General features: G+C 39.3%; 1 protein-coding gene across 4 annotated transcripts in view; it reads left to right on the top strand.

The window, feature by feature from the left end:
• Window positions 1–784: 784 nt before the first annotated feature.
• The window catches only part of LOC138014356 (peroxisomal membrane protein PMP34-like), a 69215-nt gene continuing 55148 nt past the window's right edge, over window positions 785–14851 (top strand). For 3 of the 4 annotated variants that reach the window (XM_068861412.1, XM_068861413.1, XM_068861414.1), the window contains exons 1-3: window positions 786–1064; window positions 6486–6546; window positions 13137–13203. In XM_068861412.1, coding sequence (XP_068717513.1) covers window positions 957–1064; window positions 6486–6546; window positions 13137–13203 — 236 coding nt within the window. In that variant the 5' untranslated portion in view covers window positions 786–956. Of the gene's footprint in view, window positions 1065–6485; window positions 6547–13136; window positions 13204–14851 lie in introns of all 4 variants that reach the window. The other variant, XM_068861411.1, reaches the window with a different exon arrangement.

Here is a 14851-nt window from a genome sequence, read left to right as displayed (position 1 = left end):
CTCGACCTCGTCTCGGTGAATATTCTCCGATAATCACTTCGCCTGAGGAGAATAATTGTTTTAGTTTAATTGCACAGGTGATTATTTCAAAAAAGAGAAAAAAAAAAACAACGCGAAAATCATCTTCACTTGCAGTGGCAAAAACGACTACTGGCAGCCATTTTGTCCTTCGAGGTGATTATCGGCTGATAATCCGAGATAGCGAGCCAATGAGAGCGCGCGATTTTGTATAATCACCTGTGTATTTATACTTAAGTGACTTATCCACCCGATAAAAGAATTCGGCCTTTGAACAACTGGGGCCTGATGAAAGGCCAGCTCTCTATTTAATTAAATGGACGGATCGCAGTTTCAAAATTGGCTTTTCGAGCCCGGAGAATTGCGAGAAACGGGCCCAAGGTTTTTTCAGTCAACCCGGTGGAAAGAAGCGTTTAAAATGCACCGAATCGCCCGGTACGCACGCTGACTCAACGAGACTGGATTTCGACCGGTTGGTCATTTGGTCACGGCATGACCATTCCGGGGAGTGGGGGGGGGGTAGGGCGTGAAGAGTACCATAGCTAAAACAACCCAAAACTTGACAAAAATGCTAATCTTTGACCTAAACATTATGTTTCAGATAATGTTTTGGCCAAAGGTTAGCATTTTTGTAGAGCTCTGGGTTGTTTCAGCTGTGGTACCCTAGCCCTTCACCCCCTGCGTTACCCCCCACCCCCCCAGAATGGTCATGCAGTTTGGTCAGCAGATAGCAACTTGGATACATAAACGCTTCATATCATGATACATGTTCCTACCTGCACCGGGTATGCTGCGTGATATTTGCGTGCAAGAGCATGCCAACGTTTCCTGCCGGTATTTCTGCCCGCACACAGGCAATACGGGAGGTTATCGAGGGTGCTCGTATCTGCGATCGAAAAAAATATTTCAGTTTGTGACCCGCACGATGATTCTTTAGAATGACAGTGTTCTCCAAAACTGCGAGCTCCCATGGTGTGGAGCTGCCAGACACGTTTAAAATGTTGTTTTCACATCGAAACTTTGTTCATGCTTTGGCCGGCGCTGTGGTGAGTTAGATCTATGATTTGTGATCAATATGATTATATTTTTTGGCATACTTTGTTAATCATCGAAAACATAAACGTAACAGCTGAAGACAGCTGAATATCATGCCGCCTCTTTTTAGCACTCGTCGGAGTTCTTTAGAAACGATACGAGTCGGACGATCAGTAGGTGTTTGTCTTGAAGTGGTACTATGATCCAAAAATCACTTCCTTTTTTCTTCAGATTTTAAAAGTGTGTTTGCTAAACACCTGCCTTGCAAAAGTTTGAGCTTTGATTTTTATCCAAAGACTGTTTACGTTGAATGTAACGTTTGGATTTCACGGTCCGCCGTTACTCACGTTCAAACCGCAGAGGGTTGGAGCTTGGGAAATGGAGTGCAGGGAAAAAGTGATTTCTTGCTGCATTATAAGACTAACATTCATCTATATGGTGTTATATTTCATAGTTGCAATTCAACTCAGTTCATGTTAATTTTATTAATTATTTGTTTATCCCAAGCATTTATTACTTTTTCATTCTTGATTAAGAAGGGGTCATTGATAACAACACAAGGGCTGTGTTTCAGAGCAAGACATTTATTTTTATATAATTGATAGCTTTATGCTTTTCAAATAAAGCTTGCTTGTGTAAAACAGGTAAACTAAGTGGGCCCAATGACCTTCTGTTGCAATGAAAAAATCCATAGCAAGGAGTTCATGCTTTCCAGTAATGCTATTGACAAACATATGGAATACCGGTAGCTTTTATCCGTTACAGAGAAACTGTACATGGGGGAGTTGGAGGAAGTCATTACTGGTGTTAATGGCACTAGCGGTCACTGACAGGATTGGCAGAATATGGAAGGGAGCAAGGGGTATAGATTTCCTGTTATCTGTTACCTAGGCCTCAACACAATCCCGCCAACCATCTCTGTCAGCCTCTGCCATTTGTACCTCACTCCAGTTCTTCCATCCCGCTTGTTCTCTTTCTCTCTCCGCCGTCCTTCTCCATGTTGTCCTTGGTCTTTCCCGTTTTTGCCGCCCCTCTTGGGGCCCAGGTTAATGCAATTCTGCAGTCATTGTTTGGTTCTTTCCTCATGATGTGGCCGATGAATTTCAATCTTCTCCTTCGCACATCCTCACTGAGTTTTTCTATCTCAGCCATCTTCAGGACTTCTTTGTTTGTAATTCTTTCCTGCTAACGTATCTTAAATATCCGTGTAAGACATCTGCTTTGGAAGATATCGATTTTATTTTCATCACATTTATTCATCTTCCACGTCTCGCAGCCATACATCAAGACTGGCTTCACTAGTGTCTTATATAGCCTGACTTTGGTTCGTCGACTGATGCTGTGGCTGCTCCAGATCTTTTTCAATCTCAAGAATACCGTATTTACCCGTGTATAAGTTGACCTTTTATGGCCTCAAAAGAAGCTCCAAAAATCGCCCTCGACTTATACACGGGTCAAAGATTTTGAGCCAAGTTCCAGCTAAGTAATTTATTCAAAATTAACATCATAATGTTGTCTTTGGGCATAACGAACGCAGTGGACAAAAGCCGACAAAAGACTTCAAAATGAATGACAAAAGACTACAAAATGAATGTAAGCAATTTCAGTTGAAATGAAAAAGGATTTGTCCAAATCTAAATGTTGAAGATACTCACAAGCACAAATATGAAATAGACACTGGAAATTTTCGTTTTCCAAAGGCGGAAAGCTCTAAAAGGCATTTCTGTTTCTTCAAACAAACTCGATTGTTCAACAGCTTAGTAACCTGGCGCAATACCTTGTGTTTGCGTGCAAGCAGTGTCACTCGTGTTGTGTGAAAATGCTGGTTGGTAATGATTGTTTTTTATTCTTAATACAAACCTGGCTGATTTAAATGCTTTTAAATAAGTTTTGTTTTGTTTGCCATGTGAAAAATTGTAGGTCAAGGGAAAATTAAACCTTGCACATTTTCGCATCATTCGCAAGTTATTTTCAAAGATTGACTCCTGCTTCTGTGATGATGTGCTTATCCTCTAAAGCCCTTTGTCGTTGAACATTGAAACAGGTTAGTTTGAGGTTTACATGTTCGATTTTCTGAGAACTTTTTCGAAACTCAAGGACAAAATGCCCACATATACAACAACTGCTGAACCACAAAACTATTAAAAGCACTTGAGGCCCTGATTTTTTTGTGTATCCACATTTCCAGAAATCGAAAAATACAAGATTACTGTTGTGTCCCAGTAACTTTAAACAAAGAAATTAAGAAATTGCTTTTTTTGGCATCAAAAATGGGGGTCGACTTATACACGGGATCGACTTATACACGGGTAAATACGGTACCCCTCTCGCTTTAACTAATCTATTATGGATGTCTTCATTACCTCCACCCTCTTTGGAAACCGTAGCTCCCAAGTACACAAATCTATCAACATCCACTATTCCTTGCCCATTTACCTCTACCACATCGTTGTTCCGTGTGTTTATTTGGAGCAGCTTACATTTGTCTACATTAACTTTCAGTCCCACCCTTCCTGCTTCCTGGGCCAGCTTATCGGTCTTAGTCTGAATGTGCTGCCTGGTCGATAACAAAAGGGCTATGTCATCCGCAAAGTCGAGATGCTCGAGCTTTGTATTGAACACCCATCTTATTCCAGTATTGCCTTCTGGAAATGTATTTTTCATAATCCAATCAACGACTAGCAGGAATAGTAAACCTGACATGTTACAACCCTTTTTCACTCCAGTTTTGATCTTAAACCACTCCGTTGTATCCTGGCTATCCACTACTGTGCATTCAAAGTCATTATAGAGTGTTTTCGCCATGCTGATTATCTTGGGTGGTATGCCGTAGCTTCTCATAATCAACCATAGACTATCCCTATGGACTGAATCAAATGCTTTCTCGAAATCTATAAAGTTAACGTACGATGATGACTGCCATTCTATTGATTGCTCGATGACATTTCTCAATATGAAAATTTGCTCAGTAGTTCCCCTACCTGGTTGAAAACCTGCTTGTTCCTTTCGAAGCTTCGACTCTACTCCAGTTCGTATCCTGTCAATCACAATTCTCCCCATGACCTTACTGACAACTAACAGCAGCGTAATTCCATGCCAGTTTTTACATTCTTTCAGATTTCCTTTTTTTGGCAGTTTGACAATCAGTCCTTTTCTCCATTATTTTTTTTGGTGTCTTCTCGTCTCTCCACACTATGTCTATGATCTCCTTGACTTTAGTGGTAGCATAGTCAATGTCAGCTTTGAGCAGCTCCGCTTGTATCTTGTCTATTCCTGGTGCTTTTCCATTCTTCAGATGCCCTTCAAAAATGTGATGTCTAGAATCCTCTGCTTTGAGTTTTTTAAAGTGGTTCCAATCTCGTACCCAGAGTCCTTGGGCTTCTTGGTCAGCGGGTGAATGCCCAGAGAGACTCTTGGAAAATGGACTCCATTTTCCCAGAATACTTGGGGTTCTGGTCTTATTGCGCATGCTTGAGTCAAAACAGTCAAAACAGCTCATGACAAGTGTTCCTCTGACGAGTGGATTAATGAGTTCATTATTGCAAATTTGATTCCAGTAATCATTTCAATTATCTGGTTGTCAGATGAATAATGCAAAATTCAAATCAAGCCTCAGTTCAAAACTCGAATTTTGATTAGAATATTGCTGGCTTCTGATACCAGGCCTGCGTGAGAATTTCTTAGGTTTACTGATTTGCATAATCTGTAAAACAACAGTCATTTCACTCTAGCAACATTACCTTTCTGTAATCTTGAGACACTATGTTTTCGAACCAAAGATTGGACAGAGAAATGAAATAATAATATTTAGAAAGAAAAGCAAATTATGCAAATTGGTACACCTGTCAAATCCTCATGCCGTCCTGACACTGGGAGCGAGCAATAATCCAATCAAAATTCAAGTTTTGAACTGAGGCTCGATTTGAAGTTTGCATCATTCATCCGACGACCAGATTATTGCAGTGATTCCTGAAATCAAATTTGCAACAATGAAATCATTAATCCGCTTGTCAGAGGAACGCTTGAGCTGTTTTGACTGTAACAAAAACTTATTTTCCATAGTTCTTTCTCAGTCAGTAAAGCCAATTAGAAACTGGCAATGCAAGGAATTTGGTCATGCGGTTTTTGCGTGTTGACAGGTGCTGGATCAAAAGCCATGAAAAGTTTGTAAAGCCTTAATTTGGAAGTGCAAAAAACCTAGTTCGTTTTTGCGCAAGTGTATCCTCTTTAAGCGAATGATAGGGTATAAAAATTCAGTGGATTATCTTGAAATTTCGCCTGAGGACTCCTTAGATACCAACCTTAAATAAAGTGTGAGGGATTTCCGTTTTTTAAAATTGAACTCCCACAATGGCCTTCGACTTAACCTTTATCTGAAAATTTTTGACAGGCATATTTTAAACAAAATTTTCTAGCAACATATTGGAATATCAAAAACGCCTCACACACTTTTGATGATAAACGCCTTGTGAATGACATCATACAGAAGGCTTCCCTTAGCATTGAAATTTGATACCCAATAAATTGGATCAGAGAGACATCAGTCACTCAAGGTTCTTTGGCCCTGATTGGATAAAGTGAAAAAGAAAATATATTTACCAGAAAGTGCATTTCATAGCCTTTCAATTGATGTACTATAGTTTAGGGCTGTTTTGCCCAACAAAGCACATTAAAAAAAAATATTCGGATAGGACATCTATGAAGGTCTGCCGTAACCTTAAAGATGCTGTTACACTGTGCAAGTTTTTGTGAGACAAGTTGCATGAATCAATGCCCAATGTATCGTACCTGTACCTTGCAACAGGCAAAACATTGCGAGACCAGTTGCAGAAACTTTTGCGGAAAGTAGAATTGAGGTCTCTTTCCACAATGGTTGCAACAAATTGTTTGAGCATTGTGCAGTGAAATATCTGTCCTGCAACTTGTCACAACAGTTTGTGGCACCAGCCTATGAAAATGTTCCTTTAAGCTCATGTGATCATCGAAAGGAGACAAGTTGCACGAAATGTTGCTCAGTGTAACACCCATAAAACAACTTGTATTTTACTGTGAGAATGTTTGTAGAATTGGCGTTGCCAGACATGTTGCACAAAAAAATTTCAAAATTTTCTAGGGGAGTGTGCCCCCACACCCCCCTAGGGGAAAGGGGCCTTATGCTTTGTTTCTTGCCACACCCACCTACTCCACAAACCTAGCCGTTTACTGAAAAACTTATTGAAACCCCTGTGATATATCATCTTAACCTTTAACTAGTGACATTACACATGTAACACCCATATAAGGTAATGAGAATAAAACATGATTCACTCTGATCTTTAACGTGGCCCACGTGGTTCTGTTCACTAATTGAGAAATTATACAGACTGCATGCTGGCTACAAATACTTGTAAAAGCTCTGAAACATTGTCTTTGTTTGTTGTGTAATAATATAGGGAAGTGTAACTGCCATGTCAGTATTTTATCCTTTGGATACAGCAAGAACCAGACTCCAAGGTTAGTATGAAGATGTACAGACAGTAATATGTAATAACTTGCTATAATGAAACTTTTGTGTGTAGTCTGCACCTCAATTATTGAGGTTACACATGTACAATGCATGGGGCAGTGCAGGAGTTTGGTGAAAGCAATCAGATTATAGCCTCCACTACATGTATCTGTCATCAAATAAGGGTATCCAGGCATAAGATTTTTAGTGCATTGAACAGCTGGTAAAATTAAAGAACAACTCCCCTAAACTGACTGTTGGCCAACTGTCCACCATCCGACAGTTGACCAAAAGTTTGCAAACAGTCAGGCAACAGTTGGCGGTACTGGCTTTGGTGTCCAGTAATCTGTCAACCTCCCAAATGTTGCTGTAGTAGTCAACAGTAACCAGGTACAGTATTCTTTGCTATCAGTGGCGAAAATGCCGGTACCTACTCTTTCCAAGGGGTGGCAGGGTGCATCATGGCTCATCAAAGATTCTTTGAGTTGAGAGGAAGAATCATTCATATCTGAGATGTACTGCTTAATTTCGGACGACATGCTAGGCCAGTAAATGCACTCACATGCTCTTCTAAGACAACTCTATTCCTAAGTATGGTTGACCGTTTGTTGCAAAATTCAACAATGTATATTTGTATGCAATAGTCTATATTGATTCAACTGCAACACAGGATATTTTCATTTAACAACTACAGTATATTGATTCAACTTCAACACAGGATATTTTCATTCAACGACTAAATTCATTCAATTTAAACACAGGCTTTGTTTATTCAACAATTATATTCATTCAACTTCACAGACTATTTTTGTGCACTTGAGAAGAAGATTTATTTATTCAACTTCAACTCCCAAAGTTAGGTTTTATGGGACAAATATATATATTCAACTTCAACAAAAATATTTCCATTCAACAAAACATATTTATTCAACTCTTCGCAACTTCCCAGACATCGATAAATTGATTAATTTAATTCTTATTCAACAAAGCTCCACCTCCCTACCCTCCTGGCCTGGCCTCCTGGCCTCACACTCAGTTCTGTTTTCTTTGTCTCACAAGTATCAAGGGGGATTTCTAAACAAAACAATACTCAAATTCAACCTTAAAGCTTCGTAGCCATCTGTGAAGATCGATAATTTCTTTTAGGCTTCAACGCAACCGCAAAAACCACACTGCAGACCTGTTGTAACTTCCTATAACGTTCAACTTAACAATATCATCAATGTTGTTTATGGGCCGCCATGCTGCTTTTCAACATGCTGTTTCCAGATCATGCTCTTCTTTGTTAAGAAGGGGTAGCAGGGGGGTAGGGAGGTGGAGCTTTGTGAATAAGAATTTATCAGTGTCTGGGAAGTTGCGAAGAGTTGACTAAATATGTTTGGTTGAATGAAAATATTTTTGTTGAAGTTGAATAAATGTATTCGTTCCGTAAAACATAACTTTGGGCGTTGAAGTTGAATAAATACATGTATTCTTCTTGCACAAGTTGAAGTTGAATTGAATATATTTGTCGAATAAACAAAGCCTGTGTGAAGTTGAATGAATGTAGTTGTTAAATGAAAATAGGCCGTTTTGGCTTGCATCACATTGGATGGTAAGATCACCATGGGGATTATAGTAGGTCAGCACTGGAGCTTGAGTGACCATCTGTTTTATTCTCTGGAATGCACTGTCCGGCTCATCAGACCAGTGCCATGGAGCATTTTCCTTGTCAGACGGTGTATGGGCTCCATAATGTCTGACAGCTTTGGAACGAACATTGCTAAGTAATTAACAAAACCATTTAATCTTTGCATTCCTTCAGAATTTCTGGTGTCTGCATCTTGATGCTAGCCTCCACCTTAGTGGGGTCAGGTCTCAGACCACCGCTGGATAACAGGTGGCCCATGCAAGCTACTTCTGTATGGCGCAGTCTCATATTGTTAGCATTCAGAACAATACCCTGCTTCAAACATCTTTGCAAAGGCTCCTCCAAGTTCTTGTCCTGATCTGCATGTAACATTGCCTCTTTGAATATTATTCCGGTCCTTTCCACTTATCAAAATGTCATCTGCAATACAGAGTACCCCTTCCAAAGCAGATAGACCAAAAGGTAGATGATACAAACGGTATCTGCCATAGGGAGTGGCAAATGTGGTAAGCTTGCTTGATTAGGGTACAAGGACACAGTGCCAGTAACCGGATTTGACGTTGACTGTGGAAAAGATTCCCAGCTCGGATAGCTCAGGGAGTATATCTTCTAAAACTTTTTCTTTGAAGTGCGATAATCAGCGGTCGGGGATCAAGGCAGATCCTCAGCGCACCATTTTTCTGGACTGTCACAGCTAGTCCGCTAACCCATGGGGTGGGTTCGTCTATTGGAGTGATGACTCCTGTCTTCTCAAGGCGGTCAAATTCCTGCTTCAGTTGGCCTTTGAGTGAGGCTGGTACGCCTCTAGGGGGTGCTACGATGGGCGTTACATTCTTATCCACTTCTTAATGCACCGTCCCAGGTAGTGTTCCTAATTCTTGTTGGAATACTTCAGGGTAGTGTTTGACAATTTCTTCATTACTGGGTTGCCAGTATGGCAATCCCAGTCGGAAAGTGTGTGGGATTTGTTTGTTTTATTTTTTTTATTGTCTTTAGACTCTTGACCGCTGACATTGCCTGGTGGGGTGGTTGCTTAATCTTGACGTTTTCTTCTTTGACCATCATCAAGCCCACTTGCAGAGCTGCCATGCTGAGCTCCGAAGATCAGTGTTAGGTGCTCTTCTACCGTTAGGAATTCCACAGAAAATTTCTTCCTATTCTTCGGGTTTTCAAGAATTGTGTGGCAGGACCCAGAGGTTGCAATGTGGTATCATTCAGAGAGTCTCTTCTGTTGTTTGTCTTTCACACCATGCACTTCTTTGCTCTGTGCGGCCGTAATTGTTTTCAACTGTGAATTTGTAGCTTTGTTGCTTCTGCAGATGTCAATACATTTCTTTAAATTTAGCTTTCTCTCCTGTAGAAGCCGTTTGCGTGTGTGCTTGTCAAGTTTTGCTAAGTACTATTTAGTCACAAAGGATTAATGAAGCATGCATGCAATCACAGAAATCGCATGTTTTCACTAGCATGCGAGAGCTGTGACGTACATGTAGGCATCAATACTTTCATTCTCTTCTTGGTTTCTTGAGATAAAATTTTATCTTTCGAATGTCTCATTGAGTTCTCCAATGGTATAATTTATGGGTCAAACTTCTCGATAATTTTACTTAGGTTGTTTTTATCTTTTGGATTATCAAACTGAAAACCATTGAAGATCTTTAATGCGTCTACGCTCATACAATAAAGAAACAATGCTACCTTGTATTATGGCGGCTGTGTTCCAAGTTTAGCAATGATTATGTAGTTGTTCCACATCTGTTTCCAGACTTTCAGTTTTCTGCCATGTCTTCTGTGGATGACAAATTCAATTTGCCAGGAGGCATAATGCTAGGAGTCATAGCCATCGCATTAGCCAAAATAGTTGAAGTTGTCATTGCAGGCTGAGGAATCGTGTTGCGTCAGGCCACTAGGTTTTTTCGACCTCCGTGTTTAACATAAAGAGATTTGCTTACAGAGAGGGTCATACCACTTTTAGTCAGGAAGGCACTTGCCTCTGTTCATGGTCAAAAAGCTCAGTACTCTTGTTCACACGATTTCAGATATCCCATTTCAATGCCACCATGTTTCATGCCCTGTTTTATTGGCAATCCTAGATCAAAACCTGCTAAAGAGAAATTCGATCAGGACTATTCATAAACTAGTTAATCATTAGAGAATCACACGCACAATGTCTGATTCTGTCTGATCTCATGACAAATTCAAGAGTACTGCAAGGGTCAATCTTGGGCCCTCTTCTTTTGTACTTACATGTATTGATTGTTTTTTGTCTTGGCATGGCCATATTGATTTTATAAGCGATAAAATTAGCAAGAGTTTTAATATTATTACAAAACTGGTTTAGATAAAAGCAGTGAAGAAACTAATTTTAAGAAAAACACGACACTCCTGAGTTTCACAGACATGTTTCGGCAGTTGCCTCTGCCATCTTACATACCCTACATAGGTTATTTTTCTAGCATCGCCCAAAAGCGCATTCGTTGACTTTCACATTTCTATTGTAATAATGCAAACATCGTGTTCGCATTTTCCTCTTTCAAAGTAGGTAGCCCCTTTAGTGTGAAAGACCCTGTCCCCAATGGACTCCGATCATGTGTTGTTTATAAATTCTTGTGTGCAGGCTGTGCAGCTTGCTATGTCGGTGAAACCACCCGACATTTCAACACACGTTTAAGGGAACATTTGGAAACGGACAGGGCCTCACACATTTTCAAGCATCTGGAGAGCTCCTTAGTGTGTCGCTCTGCATGCTCCCGTGACAATTTTGCCATCATTGATCAGGCATGTTCGTGTTTTGATCTCAAAATCAAAGAGGTGTTGCACATATTTTGGGACAAACCAACACTTAACGCACAGGTCAAACACGTTAATTTAAAACTTTCTGTTTAATTTTGAATTACTACTCTCGTAGTCTTAATTACTGTCATTGTTATTATTGTAATTTCTCTAGTATTTATATTTCACTGTAATTTATTGTTCATTTCACACTGAAGATGGCAGAGGCAACTGCCGAAACATGTCTGTAAAACTCAAGAGTGTCGTGTTTTTCTTAAAATTATTACAAAACTAAAACGTTAAGTCACAAAACAGTTTCTTTTCAGTATGTATTATGCACTTGTATATCCTTACATAACCTATGGTTGCATATTGTGGGTAATGTTCTTATGAAACACCTCTGGGTCAATTATTGGTTAAGTAACAAACAAAGTAGTGAGAATCATTAATGAAGTGCCGCTCTGTGATCATATTACTCCTCATTACATTTGTGCGTAAACCTTGGTCTTATCTAACCTGCGATCAAGCATACTTTTCTTGAGACAGGGCGCTAAAAAGTACGCCTGATACAATTTCTTAACAAGTCATCTGCCGCCCACCTGTCAAGAGTGATGTTATCATGTGTCATGCTATAAATGTGAGCCAATCAGATTTTACCGGAAATTACCTGCATGCTGCGATTCAAGTAAAGATGTGACAAAAACAAAATAGCACTCTGGCTTTGATGTCTGCAATCAAAGCTGTTCCTGCAAATCCTGCTTGACAGTTGGTGCAGTTTCTCTGTTCAAACCATCAAGGAACAAAGAATTTTGAGATAAAATGGCAGAAAAAGCCTGAATTTTTTATGTCATCATCAGGCGCAATCAACAGTACAATAAATTTTATTTAAATTAAACTCGAATATTTGAGATGCCAATAAAAGATGCTATAAAATAGGTATAAGGAAAATGGACTTTGAGAAATTCAAGTTTTTCAGTAGCAGCTACTCAGCTATCATTTTGTTAGAAGTGTGTTCAGATTGTTCAGCGATTCCGTAAACAGTGTCGAATTTCTCTTTCAAGCTCGGTTGATTCCCCGAATGTGCCAGCCCTAAAGTTCTATTCGGTTCTTTTTGGATTCGCAACTTGTTGCTTCCGAACATAATTATTCCAAAGGACTTGCCACAACTACAAACGTTCTCGAGTTGGTGGAAGAAGAACGATGCAATTTCTTCTAGAATGTTCGGGCCTGTATTAATAACACTATTGCCAAATCCCGTAGGAAGTACAACTGTAATGTCTTCTTTTACTCAAACCATTCTTCGGATGCATTCTCTCCGCTCTTCCTTTAAAGGTTTTTTAAAAAAATAATCTGAAGTCGAAGCAACAGCAGCTGTAAACAGAACCTAAACATCACTCGTGTTCAAACCCTTCTCGGCGGCCATAATTTCATCAGCTGTCAACCGATTTACAAGAAGTATGATTTGCAATTCTGTAACCAATCGGAGCGAGACTCCGAGAGCTCTATTGTTTTTCGCCCAATCACAGCAAAGTCCAGCACCATGTCTAAGGAAAAGTACACCTGATCGCAGGTTAGGTCTTATCAAGCTTCCTGACATGGTTAAATTTTGTGCCTGCCAATTATTTCATGATCACATCTTAGATGGTAAGCCGTCCAATTTCACCCTATCTCTTGTATCCAAGCAACATAATTACGGCACTCATATGGCATTCAAAGTTAACATAAGGGAATTTTGGCCAACGGTAATTGGATGTTGTTAATAGTCTAGATTGCTATTACTATTTCTATTTGTTGAAAACCAACAAAACGATTGTTTAAAGGAGCTCTCTGCCAGTATTATTTTCCTCAGTATTAATCCCTGTCACACGTACAACCTTTGTAAAATTCATTTTCCTCTCTGTCCCTTGTTTCCTTTGTATATAGTAAGCTTTCTTTTTCTGTCTTAACAAAATGTAATGATTAAAAAGGGCATACAGTAATTATAATTAGTCTAACTATATCATGCCCTTCTCTACTCTTCCTTGTTGCTTGAACATTGTAACTATTTTACTTAATTAGTTAATGTGGAGTAAACAAGCAAATACATAATTGCAAAGAAAATAATAAATTTAATTTATGTCCACTGAATGAATTTACTTTGCATTTGCTTAAATTACAGTACTTGTACATGTAACATTCACAGTTAATATGTTTTTTTAGTTGATGACAAGAGGAAAGCCAGGAACACAGCTTATGTCTTAATGGACATCATTCATGAAGAAGGATTGTATGTACTTACTGTTTATACTTGCACTTTTAAAAATGTAGAAACTAGCTTAGTATCATTCCTATTGATATTGCCACACTGATTGAGACTCAGTCTGGTAGTCTAGGGCTTTTCTGTTCACCAAATGTTACAGTATCTCCTCCGGATCTCCTCAAACAGAGCAAGGTTTTGTAGATGACCTTTTTGTGCATATCGCTGAATAGTTGCTTCACCAAAAGTAATATAAATCATTATTTTTTTCTCAGTGCATGAGCCGCCGGAATTCAGGAAATCCTTTAAACTGATTGGTTCCAGGGGTGGGCAGAATTTTCTCATCCGGCCCACTCATGGTGGGCAGAATACTAGCCTTGGTTGCGTGAGCATGTGGGATGACCTTAAATTTCCATTTTTTTTACACCAAATCCATTTACAGACAAAAGTTACTTTTTATTAGACAAGAGGTTTGGAAATAGAATTCAAATAAATATATTTCTTTTTGAAACGTTCAGTTTGTAAGTCGCTTTTATACTACATTCGCCATCAAGCGTGGTGCAAGTCAACAATTAAAAAAAAAACTGATTTCAGAGAGAAAGGGAGAGAGAGGAAAAAATAAATAAGTTGTTTACCAGCTAAGGGTCGGCCTGTATAGTGAAAAACTGTGACCTCGGTCTTGAAAAAGCTGCCCTCGGCCTGCGGCCTTGGGCAGCATTTTCAAGACCTCTGTCACAGTTTTTCGCTCTAAGGACCTCCCAGCTGGCAAATAACATATATTTATTATCTGTTGTATTCCTATTACATGGTCACAATCTCGCATAGCTGACAATGACAATGAGATTTCTGAGCTTATCCCTGTCTTGGTTCTGCTGGCTGATTTTTTATAACAAGATGGTCTTTAAAGCATTTACCGGTACTCAGAATACCATGTTGCGCATAAGTAGGGTGATACATTTTGGAAGATTTAGAAACAAACTACAAGGATTGAATAGACTTCATGTAATTAAGCAATGCTCAAATTTGTTTTAAGTACGGAACAAAAGAAGTAAATGTTTCTGTGGCCGATTGATATCTGGAGGGCTCATGACAATGGATGACGTATTTGTGAACATGGCTTAGTGTTTACAAATAAATCAATAGGTCAACAAACAAAAGGAGTGGTTTGATTTGGTACAGGTTGTCTGATCGGAAATAATGTGAATCCATGCAATGCAGGGGTGACATACAAAGTGAAACCATTGGGCCAAGGGAGAGTGAAACACTAGAGTTAAGTGAGGGAGAAAACTTGTGAAAACCAGTCTTGTAATTAACGTGGCTCAGTAAAATTTCACCCTCCTCATACCAGCTGCAAAGTTTTGAAATTAACTGTGATGCGGTGGCCTCCCTCTAGGTAGCAAACATGAAGACTGTGAAACAATGAAAAAATTGACATCCACGGATGATGCTCGTAACAAGAACAGCTGAAAGAAAAAGAAATTTCGGACATTTCCAACATACCGCTGCTGGGAGTTCTTTACTGACAATTTTGTCATGTCAGCATGCAACGTTTAGATTAACTACATGTATCTGAATACAGCATTTTCACTTTTTAGCTGCTATTGAGCTTTCACTCAGAACATGGACTTCAGTTTCTAAATCGGCAAACAAAATTAGAACTTTCACACTGAAACCCCAA

Source organism: Montipora capricornis, chromosome 8 (assembly GCF_036669925.1).
Source record: "Montipora capricornis isolate CH-2021 chromosome 8, ASM3666992v2, whole genome shotgun sequence".
Lineage (NCBI taxonomy): Eukaryota > Metazoa > Cnidaria > Anthozoa > Scleractinia > Acroporidae > Montipora > Montipora capricornis.
This window is presented reverse-complemented; position numbering and strand designations above follow the sequence as displayed.